Below are 15,074 nucleotides of genomic sequence, written 5' to 3' on the forward strand. Positions count from 1 at the left end.
ACCGTTGGGCTAAATGACCGGGTGAGGGTCACCTAACTTAGAAGGTGTATTACTTTTTTTTTCAATTTAATCGAACATTCATTCGTTATTTTTCAGGATCATTCACTTATATTCATCGGCCGCCAAACGTAGACGTGCTTAAGATGGTGCCGACTGCTAGTATAAACTACTTAATAGGCTACTTCAAAACTTAGAACTCGAGGTCTCGGCATAATGGTTATTCAAATCGGACACACATACTTAGGGAATTTAGGGTGTTAGGACGGTTCCGATATTATCAAAACTTTCCTAAGTCTACTTTACATAGCTTAGACGACAATGGTGAGATGGGCAAGTCTTCTTCTTCTTCTTCTTAGATGGTTGGCATGATAGATAATCTAGACGTCATGGTTTGAAAGTTTTGACGGTGAATATAAGATTGTGTTGTCGATACCCTTTTGGACTCTATAGCCCTCCTATTTGCAAGCTTAGCCTCCAATACTCTTTTGTTCTTCATTAAATTCTTCATTGCCGTATTCAAGAGTATAATTTCGTTACTTGTGTAACTTATATTTTCACCCTTGTTTTTGTAATCATAGTTTTTCTTTGGTTGTGATATTGATGACAATGTTGCTTTTGATGGATCTTCTTCGGCAGTAGACATGATGGAGAATTTAGGTGAGACGAGCAAGTCGTCTTCTTTTTCTTCTTGGATGGTAGGCATGATGGATAATCTAGACGGCGAGGTTTGAAATTTTTGACGACGAAGATAACATTGTGTTATCGATACACGTTTGGACTCTATAACCCTCTTCTTTGCAAGCTTAGCCTCCAACACCATTTTGTTCTTCATTAAGTTCTTCATTGCCATATTCAAGAGTATAATGTCGTTACTTGTGTATCTTATATTTTCAACCTTGTTTTTGTAATCATGGTTTTTCTTTGGTTTTGATATTGATGACAATGTTACTTTGGATGGATCTTCTTCGCCGGTAGACATGACGGAGAATTTAGGTGAGACGGGCAAGTCGTCGTCTTCTTCTTCTTGGATGGTAGGCATGATGGATAATCTAGATGGAGAAGTTTGAAATTTTTGACGACGAAGATAACATTGTGTTGTCGATACACGTTTGGACTCTATAACCCTCTTATTTGCAAGCTTAGCCTCCAACACTCTTTTGTTCTTCATTAAGTTCTTCATTGCCGTATTCAAGAGTATAATGTCGTTACTTGTGTATCTTATATTTTCACCATTGTTTTTGTAATCATGATTTTTGTTTAGTTTTGATATTGATGACAACGTTTCTTGGGATGGATTCATGTTACTCTATACAAATAGTTTTTTTTTTAATAAGCAATTGATTGAAAAGCTCGCACTAGGGGTGCAACCCTTACAAAAAAACACCAAAAAGACACCAAGCACTAAATACTGCTTGTGTCGGATAAAGGAAGTTTAAACCACTCATAATAGGTTGGTCTAAACTTAGTATATCCGCTATACAACCATCTCCAAGAAAGAAAAAAAATGTTAGAACAAATAACATCAAAGCAAAACTCCTCCCCCTTGAAGATAATCGCATTCCTCATAAGCCAAATGCTCCAAATAGTAGCCACCCAAACAAAATTGATTAAAATTCTTCGCTTGCGACACTTGACCTTTTCTTGAATAACATCGAAACAAAGAATCTCCTCCACGTTTATCGCCTCCGAAATCCGAGCCAAATAAAAACTTGTTTCCAAATTATTTTCACCACTTGACATGTGAAAAAAAGATGAGAAGATGATTCAACGGAAGAACCACACATGACACACTCCGGGCTCGATACAATAGCAACACCTCTTTTCAATAATTGTTCTCTAGTAGGAAGCCGATCAATAAAGAATCTCCAAGCAAAGACCTTAATCTTGGGTGGAAGTTTTAGCTCCCACATCACTTTCAAGGAATTAATCAAATGATAATCCCAAGCAAATGATTTGGCACTATCTATCACGTGGGTGATGCTCGCAACGGTAAAATCCTTATGCTCGTCTAAAGACCACTCAAAAGTGTCGCAACCAAACTCATTAGGCGTGAATCCCCGAATGCGGTCGCAAAACCGAGTCCAATTTGGACTGGCTGCTGCCGCGGCCGAGTTGGAGAGGCCGTGAGAAGCTCCGGCTGAAAAAAGGCCTCCAAACTCCCGCCTAACCGATCCTCCTATCCGCATATACGCCTCCGCCACCGTACAACGCTTCCAATTAGACAATTCATACAAGTCCGGAAATTCCGTGCAAAGAGATTGTTCTCCCAACCAATTATTAATCCAAAAAAGAACATCCATTCCATTGTTGCAAGAACAATTAAAGCATCCGGAGAAACCATTATCAATAATGTTCTCCAACAAATTGTTCATGCACATATCTCTCCACCAAATGGAATCATCACTTCTAAGAAAATCACCCCCCACCTCTTGAATTCTTGTTTTATGACAAGCATACCTCACCTTAAAAAATCTTTGCCAAATTGCCTCATTATCATGAAGAATTCTCCATTTCCATTTCAAAAGGAGGGCTTTGTTCATTTCTCTTACATCTCTAACCCCCAAACCACCTTTCTCCTTCGGCCTACACACCACCTCCCACTTAACCCAATGAATGCTTCTATTTTCAAACTTCCCACTCCATAAAAACTCACTTTGAATTTTCCTTATTGTTTTGGCGATGTTCCCGGGAATCTTGAAAAGGAGAGTGTAAAAATAGGAATGGAATTCAAAACCGAATTGATTAAAGTTACTCTACCTCCCATTGAAATGTTTCTTCCCTTCCACGAGGAAAGCCGCCTCTTTATATTATTGACCACTTCCAACCACACCTTCTTCCTTCTAGGATTGTCCCACCATGATTCCAAGGAACTTGAAAGGAGCCACTCCTTTCTTGCAAGAGAGAAAAGTCAATGCGGCATTCATGTACCACTCACCAACATTCACCCCTATAATATTGCTTTTGGAAAAATTAATCCTCAACCCGGAAACCAATTCAAACCCTCTCAAAATCACCTTCAAATTCCAAATATTATCACAAGACGCTTCACCGAGAATTATAGTGTCATCCGCAAATTGTAAAATGTCCACACTATCGGTCTCCCCGTACATAAAAGGTTTGAAATTCCCCACCTCTACCGACTTCTTCACTAAAGCGGTCAAACCTTCCATGGCAATGATGAAGAGAAAAGGTGACAAAGGGTCTCCTTGTCTTAATCCTCTTTGCACCTTAAACTCTTTAGTAGCACTTCCATTAACCAACACGGACATGTGATTGTTGAAAATACAAGCATTCATCCACTTCATCCACCTAGAGCCAAAACCCATCCCCAACAAAGTTTCTCTAAGGTATTTCCAAGAAACGGAATCATACGCCTTTTCAAAGTCCACCTTGAGAATGAGACAACTACGTTTCTTCCTCCTCGACCAATCTAAAATTTCATTGACCAAAAGAACACCATCCATCATATTCCTACCCGGAACAAAAGCGGTTTGATTGGTAGACACCAATTTCCCAATGACCTCCTTCAATCTAGCCGCTAAAATTTTTGCAATGATTTTGTAGATGCTACCCACCAAACAAATGGGGCGATACTCGCCTAAAGATTGAGGGTTGTTGGTTTTTGGAATCAAAGCAAGGAAAGATGAAGTGATAGATTTCACAAGAACACCTTTAAGATAAAAGTCATTGCACATTTTCAAAACATCAACCCGAATCACGCTCCAAAACCTCTTGAAGAACTCTAAAGAATAGCCATCCGGTCCGGCACTTTTGTTGCCATCACAAGCCCAAATGGCCTCCCTAATTTCCAACTTCGAGAAAGGGCGCTCCAAACTCACCCCCTCCTCTACAAGAAGCTTCTTCATCTCCAATCCACTAAGGTTCGGCCTCCCCTCCTCATGATCCTCGAAGAAAGATTTGAAATGATTAAAAGTAAAATCTTTGACCTCATGAACATCCTCGATCACACCTCTATTAGACAAAAGAGAGCACAAAGAATTCCTCCGTCTTCTCTCTTTAAGAGAGTTATGAAAGTACCTCGTGTTGCAATCACCTTCGGCAAGCCACAATTGTCTTGACTTTAAGCAAAGAAAACCTTCTTTCTTATTAAGATTGTCCCAAAACATAATTGCCGCCTTAGATCTTTTAACCACCTCCTCCTCCGGAACATTACCTGCAAAATGAACAAACTTGTTATCTAAAAAATGCATCTCTTTCTCCGCCTCCTCTATATTAAGATCAACCCAACCAAACACCTCCTTATTCCATAAAGACAATTTGAGTTTAAGGGCCTTCATTTTTTCAACAAGACAATAGTCCCCCCTACCCTTCACCTCCAAAGAGTTCCACTCCCTCTCCACAAAAGAGAAAAAGTCCTTGTGCCTAAACCAAAGATTATTGAATCTAAAAGGTTTGGGTCCCCAATTCCTTTTGTTGTCGCGAATCCAAATGGGAGCATGATCCGATACATCTCTACCTCCTATAGATTGACCTTCAACCTTCCAATCATCAATGAAGGAAGGAGTCAACAAGAATCTATCCAATCTACTCATCGCGCTACCACACTTATTAGACCAAGTAAACTTTCCTCCAATCGTGGGTGGATCCACCAACTCCATCTCTTCAATGAAATCTTTAAAGTCATCCATCTCCCTTTTATAATTCTTCTTCGAAATACCTACTCTCTCCTCCGGAGAGGTAACCATATTGAAGTCCCCTCCCAAACACCAAGAGCCAACAACACTCCTCCTCTTCAAATCCACAAGCTTCTTCCATGAGTTCATTCTAACCTTATGATCACAAGAAGCATAAATGTTGATAAAATATATTCTTTTGTTATCCTTTTCCACACACACACCTAAATAACCATCTCCACAAAAACTGTATAGGAGATTGAACAAATCTTTTTTCCACATAATAAGAATACCTCCCGCTGCCCCTACTGCCTCTAGGTGGGACCACTCCACCCACTCATCACCCCACAACTCCTTAACATGATGATGATCAACGTCCCTCAACTTGGTTTCTTGAATAAAAGCTACATCCACCCTACCTCTCTGAATATTAAAGCCGATTCTCTTCCTCTTCACCCTCTTACCTCCTCCTCTTATGTTAAGAGAGAAAATAATCATTTCAACCCGTTGATAGACTCCTTCAAAGACTCCTTCTCTTTGTGACCCCTTAACTCCATCTCCTCCAATTTTCTTATTGGTTTGCAAAATTCAGAGTTAGTGATCCCCAACATGTTCATAGACTTCCACAACCCCTCAGAAGAAGCTCCTATGCCTCTCTTTAGGATTCTACCATTGCAGTTCCTCACATCCGAATCCGTAAGAGAATTGTTTGAAAAAGAATGCTCCTCAATAAAATCTCCTTTGTCCGTCCTCTCTTCAGCCTCTGCATGCAAAGGGAACAACAAATCTGGAGGATAGCAGAAATTATCCACCCTCTCTCCCAAATTGAAAATCTCCCTCATATGCTTCCTCACCTTCCTGGAGTTTTTCAGTTTAAAGCATTGGTCGTCAAAAGACAAAACCTCTCCCACACCTTTTTCCATTCCTACGTGCATGGATAAACCCTCCTCCAATAGAATGTTCTCCTTTTGTGAAGCCCCGGGACCCACCGAAAAACACTCAGCATTAATTAAATTAATAGGATTTATTTTGTCACTAGGCGACAAAACTGATCCAAGTGCATTAATGTTTGAAGGTCCACACTCGGTTCGTTTCAAAAAAACCTTTTGGGCCGCTCCCCCAGTAACGTTTGGCCCACCAATAGCATGGCCCACACCCACATCACCCTTTACACAACTAGGGTTAGTGCCTCCCTCAACCTCTCTCTTCTGCTTAGCCGTATCTGTATCTCCCTTACTCACCTTCCCAGAAAAGTCAACAATTCCTGTACCCGCCACCCTACTTTCACTAGAAATGGTATCTGAGCCATCCTTCACAATCTTCTCTGACATTGAAACACCCCTTTTGTAGCTAGAATCCTTACCACCCTCACCGAGACTCCTACCTCCCTGTACCTGAAACCTAGACTTCCCTGCTCCTCTGACATCTCTCTGAGAACCTGAGCCAAGAACGTCCACCCACGCGCTATCCACATCTTCCTCCTCCACCTCCTCTGATTCTCTCTCCGCCATGGATTCTGAGTCAACGGTGTCCTCCGATGACGACGCCGCTTCGGACCACGCATCCTCCATGTCCCCCACTCTCACCATCACATCCTCCTTCACTAGAATATTGAACATCTCCCCGTCCACACAAGCTACAATCTTCCTGTTAATGGTGTCTAAGAGGTTAGTGAACACCATCACCTTTGTCACATCCATCCGAATCTGGTTGCCTTCCAACTCGTCCCCGTTTACCACCGTCCCAATGTCGGAGAGCAACATCTCGCAAAAGCCCTTGTTCCTCACAAAACAAGGGATTCCGAAGATCGACACCCACACCGTTCTAACACATTCAACGTCCTTCTTCGTCCACTTCCTCACCTCTTTAAACCATCTCTCTTTCCAATCCCCAGCATCCCTTAGCAACAACTCTAAATCCCCCTCCGATTTCTCTTCCAATAAACACAAATTTGGTCCCAGAGGTGTTGCTACAACAGTGAAAATACCCTCCTCCAACAAGCTCTTGCTCACGCCATATGCCATCCCAGATGCCTTCGCAACTCCCACCATAGCGTTGCAAAAGCGGTCAGTCTCTTCTGTTTTGGAGCTATAGTAAAATGTTTTATGTGTTGTCTCTGGATTGCTCACTTCCCCTGCTAATTTGTTGTTCAAAGTTCTCTGTTCAAAACTCTGTTTAAATCTCTGTTCCAAGCTCTGTTTAAATTCTTCCCCTTTTTCATGGGCTCCCCTATCCGGTAAGTTCTGTTTCAGTGAGTCTGCATAAGTCCCCGTTTGCTTCCTGTGTGCAAAGATGATACTACTTCCACATCCCTGCTGAGGCGTCAATACACCCTTGGACACCATACCACTAGACGCGATCTTTCCAGGCCTAACATGAACCTGGGGCTCTACCAGCTTGATACCCTTGTGATCTTTCCTTTTAAATCTTGAAACATTGGCCTTCAGTTTTCTCCCTTCTAACCATAGATTGTCAAGTTTTACCTCCAACATTCTAACATCCTCAACCTTGGCAAACCTCGCAAAGCCGTATTTCTCTCCTCTCCAATCTTTCTTTGGTGGTATGACAATCTCATCCACCACCCCAAAATGTTTCATCTCGAAAAAAAGATCTCTTGCTCCCCATTTTTGTTCAAAGTCTGTAATGAAAAACGATGTAATATCGCCTCTGTCTCTTTCAATGGGATTCTTAAAAATATCCCATCTGCTACTGGTATATCCGTTATTCCCCTTCCTTGTAACCTTGACCCACTCCTTTCCAGATTCTTTCATGGCTTTCTTAGTTTGTAGAAAAACTTATGTATTGAAGCTTCACCTTCTTCCTACTCATGATCAGTTTTTGTCCCATTCTTAATTATCTATACAAATAGTAACTAGATGATTTAGGCTCTGTTTGGTAAAAATAACGGTTGACTGATAAGCTAGCTGATAGCTGATAGCTTATGGCTGATGGCTGATGACTGATAGCTTATAGCTTATAACTGATGACTGATGACTTATAGCTGATAAGCTGATTGAAGTGTTTGGTAAAATTAGCGGTTCAATTAGTTGATTAATTAAAATGACATAAAGGACATTTAATATATAATTATTTTATTTTAAATTAAAATAAATTATAGAGGGTACAAGTGGATTTTAATTAAAATAATAAGGGTAAAAATGGAAGAAAAAATGATAAGCTATAAGCTATAAGCTAAAACGCTATTTGAAATAGCGTCTGAAAAATAAGCTATAAGCTAGTAAAATAAGCTATAAGCTCGTAATAAAAAGACTGTTACCAAATAGGTCTTTTATTGTTATATGAGCTTATAAGCTATAAGCTATAAGACATAAGCTCAAAAAGTGGCATGCCAAACAGAGCCTTAGGCTTTTTCTTGTGATATTTTATATGAAATTGAGGTTGATGAATGAATTATAACTTTGCGGTTATCCATTAAATAGGTAGAATAGTTACATAAAAGCTATAATTTTTATAAGGAAAGTTTGTTCGAAAAAATTTGTTGCACTCAGTTTTTATAGGAATAATTTGTTACACTTTTAAAAATTATTTTATTATTTAGTGTTTTAGTAACGCTCCATATTAAAATTGTTATTGAATTTCTAATATTTAATCTAGATTGAATAGATAGATGAAGGTGGCTACTACTTTATAGGAGTAGTTTGTTACACTTTGAAAATTAAGATTATAATAATTTTTTTTTAATTAAAATACATGAGTTAATATTAATAGCTCTAGTTTGTTTCATTTTTTTTTTAAATAAGTATATAGAATTTGTTTGTTTCAAATTTTTATAAATAATTTGTATGGTGTTGTATATTTTTATTTTTAAAACGTTTATAAATAATTATTAAATATAAATTTAAATTATTATTTTAAATTTTTCAATATTTTCTATAATTTTTTTTGGAGAATTACAATTTTATAAAATTAATTAAATTTGTAAAATTTTTAAAATAGGTTTTCATAAAAAATTAATATTCAGTTACATTATTTATAAGCCAAGTAAGATTTTGAACATGTTTTAATTGTCAAAATTAATCTTTTCATTTATAAAAAATAAATTTTAATTTTTTTTAATATTTTATAAAATGCTTTCATAAAATAATTTTAGAATAAAAAAGTTAGTTATTTTAAAGTTAAAAGTAACCGATATATACTTTTATTATTATTTTAATGATTTTTAAAGATAATATTCTTTTAAAGATAATGTTAATCATATCAAATTTTATGAATTTTATTTTAATATATAAAAAAGGAATGATTTATATAAAGGGTAAATTTTATTTTGGAAGGTAAAATGAATTGTATCTATCATTAATTAATAAATGAATGGTTCACTTTCAATAGCTTTCTTCCTTTTGTGGAGAAAGAGTGCATAATTTAAAAGTAAACGGAAGAGGTGATTTTGTGCTAAAAGAAAATTTTAGGCTTTTAAAGGACAAGCTTAGGTCGTGGAATAAGGAAGTTTTTAGGTTGTTTGACTTGGAGGTGAAAGAGGGAATTTTGGATATAAATTTGGCCGATGAGAGATTGGAGGTGGATTCCGATATTTGCTAATTGGGAATCTTGAAAAGAGGAAGGAAGCGTCTGGTCGTATTTGGAGGAATTTGAGAATTAAAGAAAACATGATCTTACAAAAATCGAGATTGAGATGGATTAAAGAAGGAGATGCTAATACCAGTTTCTTCCATAAGGTGATGAATGATAAAAGAAGAATTAATCACATAGGTCCCATTCTTTAGGCAGGACGTTTGCTTGACTCGGTGGAGGAGGTGAGAGACGCGGTTTACAATCATTTTGGGAGTAAATTTGTAGAAGTGGATGCAGAGAGGCCTTTTTTGGAAGGTATTGTAGAAGTGGATGCAAAGAGGCGGTGTGGGGGAGACAAGAGTCTGTGTCCGGATGGTTACACTTTTCTTTTTATTAAGAATTGTTGGTCGTTCCTTAAAGAGGATTTTGTTAATTTTCTAAATCACGTTTATTATGGAAAAGTAATATCAAAGGCTATTACCTCTTGTTTCTTAACTTTGATTCTGAAGACCAATAATCCGGTTAGTTTGGATGATTATAGACCTATTTTCTTGGTGAGTTGCATGTATAAAATGGTGGCTACAATTTTTGCGGGGAGATTAAAAAGCGTTCTTGATTTGATTATTTCACCTTGTCAAAATGCTTTTGTGCCCAAAAGGCAATCGTTGGATGGTGTGTTAGTGGCGAATGAAGTGGTGGACTATGATAGAAAAGAAGGAAGAAATTGTTTGCTTTTTAAAGTGGATTTCGAGAAGGCTTGTGATAAAGTTAGTTGGAGGTATTCGCGGTATATGATGAAAAGGATGGGTTTTGGGGGATGGTGGATGGGATGGATTAAGTCATTGGTTTTTAATAGTAAGATGTCGGATCTTGTTAATGGTAGTCCTACCAAAGAATTCAAAGTGTTCTGAGGGTTTAGACAAGGTGACCCCTCTCACCTTTTCTTTATGTTTTAGAGGCGGAAGGTCTTTCGGGGTTAGTGAGGAAATCCATTAAAGTTGGGGAGTTTGGGAAATTATCCATAAAAGGTTCTTGTTGGGTGGAAAATCTTCAATTTGCAGATGATACTTTACATGTGGGAGAAGGGACGTGGAAGCATGTTTGGGCGATTAAGGCGGTGTTTCGGGAATTTGAAATTGTGTCGGGCCTTGGAATTAATTGTCATAAAAGTAAATTCATAGGTATTAATTCAAGTGGTCCGTTTTTATAAGCCGCATCGGTTTTCCTCTATTGTAAAGTGGAAGAGAGAAACTTTTATTTCCTTGGTATTCCCATTGGTTTTGATCGTAGGAAGGATACGACTTGGAATCCTCTATTGGTGAAAATGAAGAATCGGTTGGGGGGTTGGAAAAATCTTTTCCTCAATTTGGGATGTAGGATTACTCTATTGAATTCAATTCTTTCTTCTTTGACCATATTCCTTATGTCTTTTTACAAAATGCCGAAGAAGGAGGTGAGAGAGTTTAATAGGATCCAAAGCAATTTTTTGTTAGGGGGTGGGGTGGAAGAGAAGAGGAAGATTCATTGGGTTAGTTGGAAGAACGTAATTTTACCTTTTGACAAAGGGAGATTAGGGGTAAAAAACATCGAAATATTTAATTTAGCACTCCTTAACAAATGGAGATGGAGATGTATTCAAGGGAAGAATTCACTTTGGTTGAATATGTTGAAATCTCGTTATGGTGATTTTTGTTCTCATGTTTTTTATGGTGGGCGTGGCACTAGAGATTCATCTTCTCATTCTTCTTGGTAAAGGGATATTATAAAAATAGGTACTTGTTCCTTTAGGGATCCTATGGTGGTTTATTGTAGTTTTGCTATCCATAATAATTTTAATATTCCTTTTTGGAAAGCAAAATGGTTTAAGGGAATTAATTATCTTGAAGGATGCTTACCCAGATTTATACAAGGCATCTAGTTTGAAGGGAGTGTCGGTTGCGGCCATGGGAGGATGGAGAGAAGAGAGTTGGCGGAGGAACGACTTTGGAATTACTGATATCATTTTGGGTGAGTTTGGCCTTTTAGAAGGCTACGCTCGATTTCAAGAAAGCTTGGATTGTTTTTGGGGAACGAAGGATGGGAAAGATTTGGTTTCATGGTCTTATAATTCCTTTTTGGATTTCTCGGTGGCTTCATGTTACGAGTTTTATGGTTAGGCTCATATTCCTTTTGGTCCCCAAAACAAATTTTATGATGCTTTCAGACTTGTATGGAAATAGGATGTGCCTTTAAAAATTAAGGCTTTTGGATGAATGCTTCTTCTTTATAGGCTTCCTACAAAGGATCTTTTGGTTGTAAAATTGGAATGCGCAATGTCAGCTCGCTTTCAAAGTTGCGGTGATATTTTTTCTCAATGCTATTTGGTTTGCTCGTAATAATTTTAGATTCAGAGATGCCCGTTTTTCCCTTGCCTCAACTATTGTTGGTATTGTTTCTGCCTGTTGTTTGGCAGGAAACAATTTTAGTTCTCTAGATTTCATTAATATGCAGGAGTTTGAGATTTTAAAGAACTTTAAAATCAAGATTCAGCCTCCTTCTGCGCCTCGTATTGTGGAAGTTATTTGGATGCCCTCTCCATGAGGTTGTATTAAATTCAATTGCGATGGTGCTTCTCTTGGAAATTCGGGTCCTTCGGCTTGTGGCGGTATTTCTAGTGATAATGAGGGTAGATTTCATGGACCTTTTGCGAGTTTTATTAGTATGTCTAACTCTCTCATTGCCGAACTCACCGGTGTTATATTAGCTATTGAGTTCGCCCATGAGAAGGGTTAGAGGAATATTTGGTTAGAACCGGAATCTTTAGCGGCGATTAGGGCATTCTTCCCACCTTTTAAGGTGCCTTGGATTATCAGTAATAGATGGGCGAATTGTGTTAATATCTTAGATAGTATGACTTTTGTGGCTTCTCATATTTTTAGAGAAGGAAACAAATGCGCAGATTTGCTGGCGAATATAGGTCTAACGATTCCTTCTTACACTAACTACAGTTGTATTCCTCCTTCTTTGAGAGTTGATTTTGTAATGAATAGACTAGGATTGTCATTCTTTAGGTTCATTTCTCCTTGAGAGGGTTATGGTTTGGTCCCCTTCTCTCTTTTTGTAGAGTTTTCTTTGGTATATTATAATCTTATTCAAAAAATTAAACTTAGTGAAATAATACTTGATTGTTTTTGTGTAATATACACTATTTTATCATTAAAAAAATAGCTATAGATGCTCACTTTTTTTAGCATGAAAAGAAAAAATATTTTTTCTTATTTTAGTTCTTATTTTAGTCCTCCATGTGATTGAAATATATATATATATATATATATATATATATATATATATATATATATATATATATATATATATATATATATATATATATATATATATATATATATATATATATATATATATATATATATATATATATATATATATATATATATATATATATATATATATATATATATATATATATATATATATATATATATATATATATATATATATATATATATATATATGACAAGACCCTAAATAATATTTCTTTTAAATCTCCTAAAAATATAATATACTTACTACAAACCTTTTCCTACAAATATTGAAACATCAGCATCGAACTAATAACGACATTTGTTCTCCCATACAGAGATAATATCAGATTCAATCATTCTTTCTTTTCTTCCAACCATGGTGCAACCACAACCATATTGCAATGTTTTAGATGACACTGTGATAGGCTCTAAAAGAGAACACTATTAAAACCCTAAAAAAGTTTTCAAATTCTACATTAAAGAAAAGATAAACTAAACTAATAAAAATAAACTTCATTAATTTCTTTGATATCTCAAATGTGTCAAAGACACTACATTATATAATGCCACTCATGGATAATCTAACAAAAGACCTAAACACTAAAAGTCCACTTAATTGATAATTGAAAAACTTAATTAAAATATAATAAGAATGCAAATAATAAACTAACCTAAATAATATAATTCTACTCTCTATCACACTATAACACCCCATTTTTACCTGACGAATATTAATTAATAAAATTAGAGTTACAAAGTTTCAACATGTAACTGAGATGCTACAATATTCTACTTTAAAAATACTCAACATATAATTTAATCGCATGTGATACAGATACATACCACTTTAAAACTTGGATGAACAATTAACAACAACTTTTATTAATACTTTGCAGTAGATTCACAAACTTCAGCTTAATTACATAACATCTTTTTTTCAACTAAAAACAACTTCATAACAACAAGTATTTCTTGTAATCAACTTAAGATTCAACAACTGCAGTAAATTCAAGAATAAAACATGTGTTCATCCCCGAGTGTTACGTATCAGAGCAACGACACCGACTTAAACTAATAAAGATAAACAACATTCACTCATGATTACCTGCGCGTTACCAACATAGGGGTAACATTCAAATAGAAGGGGTGGGATATCAAACCATATAATTGAGTGTATGATAAATCATATATTAGAATCAGTTTATACAAAGGTCACCGCTTCCCAACTTGACAAGCAACATCAACCACAACATAAACATCAACAATATACGACACATAATTTATCAACATAACAACTCAAATATGCAATGTGGAATGCGACTCGTTACAATGTACATGCATGTGGTACCAATGGAGCAAAACTTCCTACTTAATAACTTGCCAATTAATAGAGGCATCAACAAGGCATAAGCCTTCAACTTAAAATCTGCCAATCCAGACCAACGTGTTTTCCAGTCCAGACCATCGCAAATATGCAGGTATGTGACTCGATGAAATGCGGCATCACAAAATGCAACTTATTCAAAAAATAAAACTTAGTGAAATAATACTTGATTGTTTTTGTGTAATATACACTATTTTATCATTAAAAAAAATAGCTATAGATGCTCACTTTTTTTAGCATGAAAAGAAAAAATATTTTTTCTTATTTTAGTTCTTATTTTAGTCCTCCATGTGATTGAAATATATATATATATATATATATATATATATATATATATATATATATATATATATATATATATATATATATATATATATTTCTTTTATATATATAAAAGAAATATATATATATATATATATATATATATATATATATATATATAAAAGAATATATATATATATATATATCTCCTTTTATATATATATATATATATATATATATATATATATATATATCTCCTTTATATATATATATATATATATATATATATATATATATATATATATATATATATATCTATATATATAAAAGGAGATATATATATTATCTATATATATAAAAGGAGATATATATATATATATATAAAAGGAGATATATATATATCCTTTTATATATATATATATATATCTCCTTTTATATATATATATATATATAAAAGGATATATATATATATATATATATATATATATATATATATATATATATATATATATATATATATATATATATATATATATATATATATATATATAAGGGATAAATGATGCTGTTTGTGTTGTTGAGTGCGAGCTAGTATTCTGCATATCATCAGTTCTATTTGTCAGCATTTTATTAATGAACTCTTGAATCACTTAGTGATATCTATAACTGCAAACAAAATTAGTGATGTTGCCTTTTAAGGAAACTTTCCATTCACAAAGTCATCATGTTAAAAATATTTGTTAAAAACATATTTTAAATAATTATTTAAAATATTTCAATATTTTTTATTATTATTTTGGATATTAAAATTTCTTAAGTTTGTAAACATTTTTAAAATAGGTTTTCATTAAAAGTTAGTTTGAGATACATATTTTTAAAAATAAAGTAAGATTTTGAACATGTTTTAATCGTCAAAATTAATCTCTCAATTTATAAAAAATAAATTTCAAAATAATTTCAAAA

The 15,074-nt window shown here is 34.9% G+C and overlaps 1 protein-coding gene across 1 annotated transcript; it reads left to right on the plus strand.

The window, feature by feature from the left end:
- The first annotated feature begins 9,736 nt into the window (after positions 1 to 9,736).
- LOC131630178 (uncharacterized) lies at positions 9,737 to 11,320 on the plus strand. Its single transcript, XM_058900969.1, has 3 exons — positions 9,737 to 10,043; positions 10,121 to 10,263; positions 11,018 to 11,320. Exons 1-3 carry the CDS (start codon positions 9,737 to 9,739, stop codon positions 11,318 to 11,320), a joined length of 753 nt encoding a protein of 250 aa, XP_058756952.1.
- Positions 11,321 to 15,074: the final 3,754 nt, after the last annotated feature.

Source organism: Vicia villosa, unplaced genomic scaffold (assembly GCF_029867415.1).
Source record: "Vicia villosa cultivar HV-30 ecotype Madison, WI unplaced genomic scaffold, Vvil1.0 ctg.000655F_1_1, whole genome shotgun sequence".
Taxonomy (NCBI): Eukaryota; Viridiplantae; Streptophyta; class Magnoliopsida; order Fabales; family Fabaceae; genus Vicia; species Vicia villosa.

What these genes read in the sequence shown, in the direction of transcription:
- LOC131630178 (XM_058900969.1), top strand. Translation starts at nt 9,737, where the DNA reads ATGGTGGCTACAATTTTTGCGGGGAGATTAAAAAGCGTTCTTGATTTG. An exon ending in GATGTCGGATCTTGTTAATG is followed by an intron (nt 10,044 to 10,120) that starts GTAGTCCTACCA and finishes TTTATGTTTTAG; the next exon opens with AGGCGGAAGGTCTTTCGGGG. An exon ending in GAGAAGGGACGTGGAAGCAT is followed by an intron (nt 10,264 to 11,017) that starts GTTTGGGCGATT and finishes CTTTTTGGAAAG; the next exon opens with CAAAATGGTTTAAGGGAATT.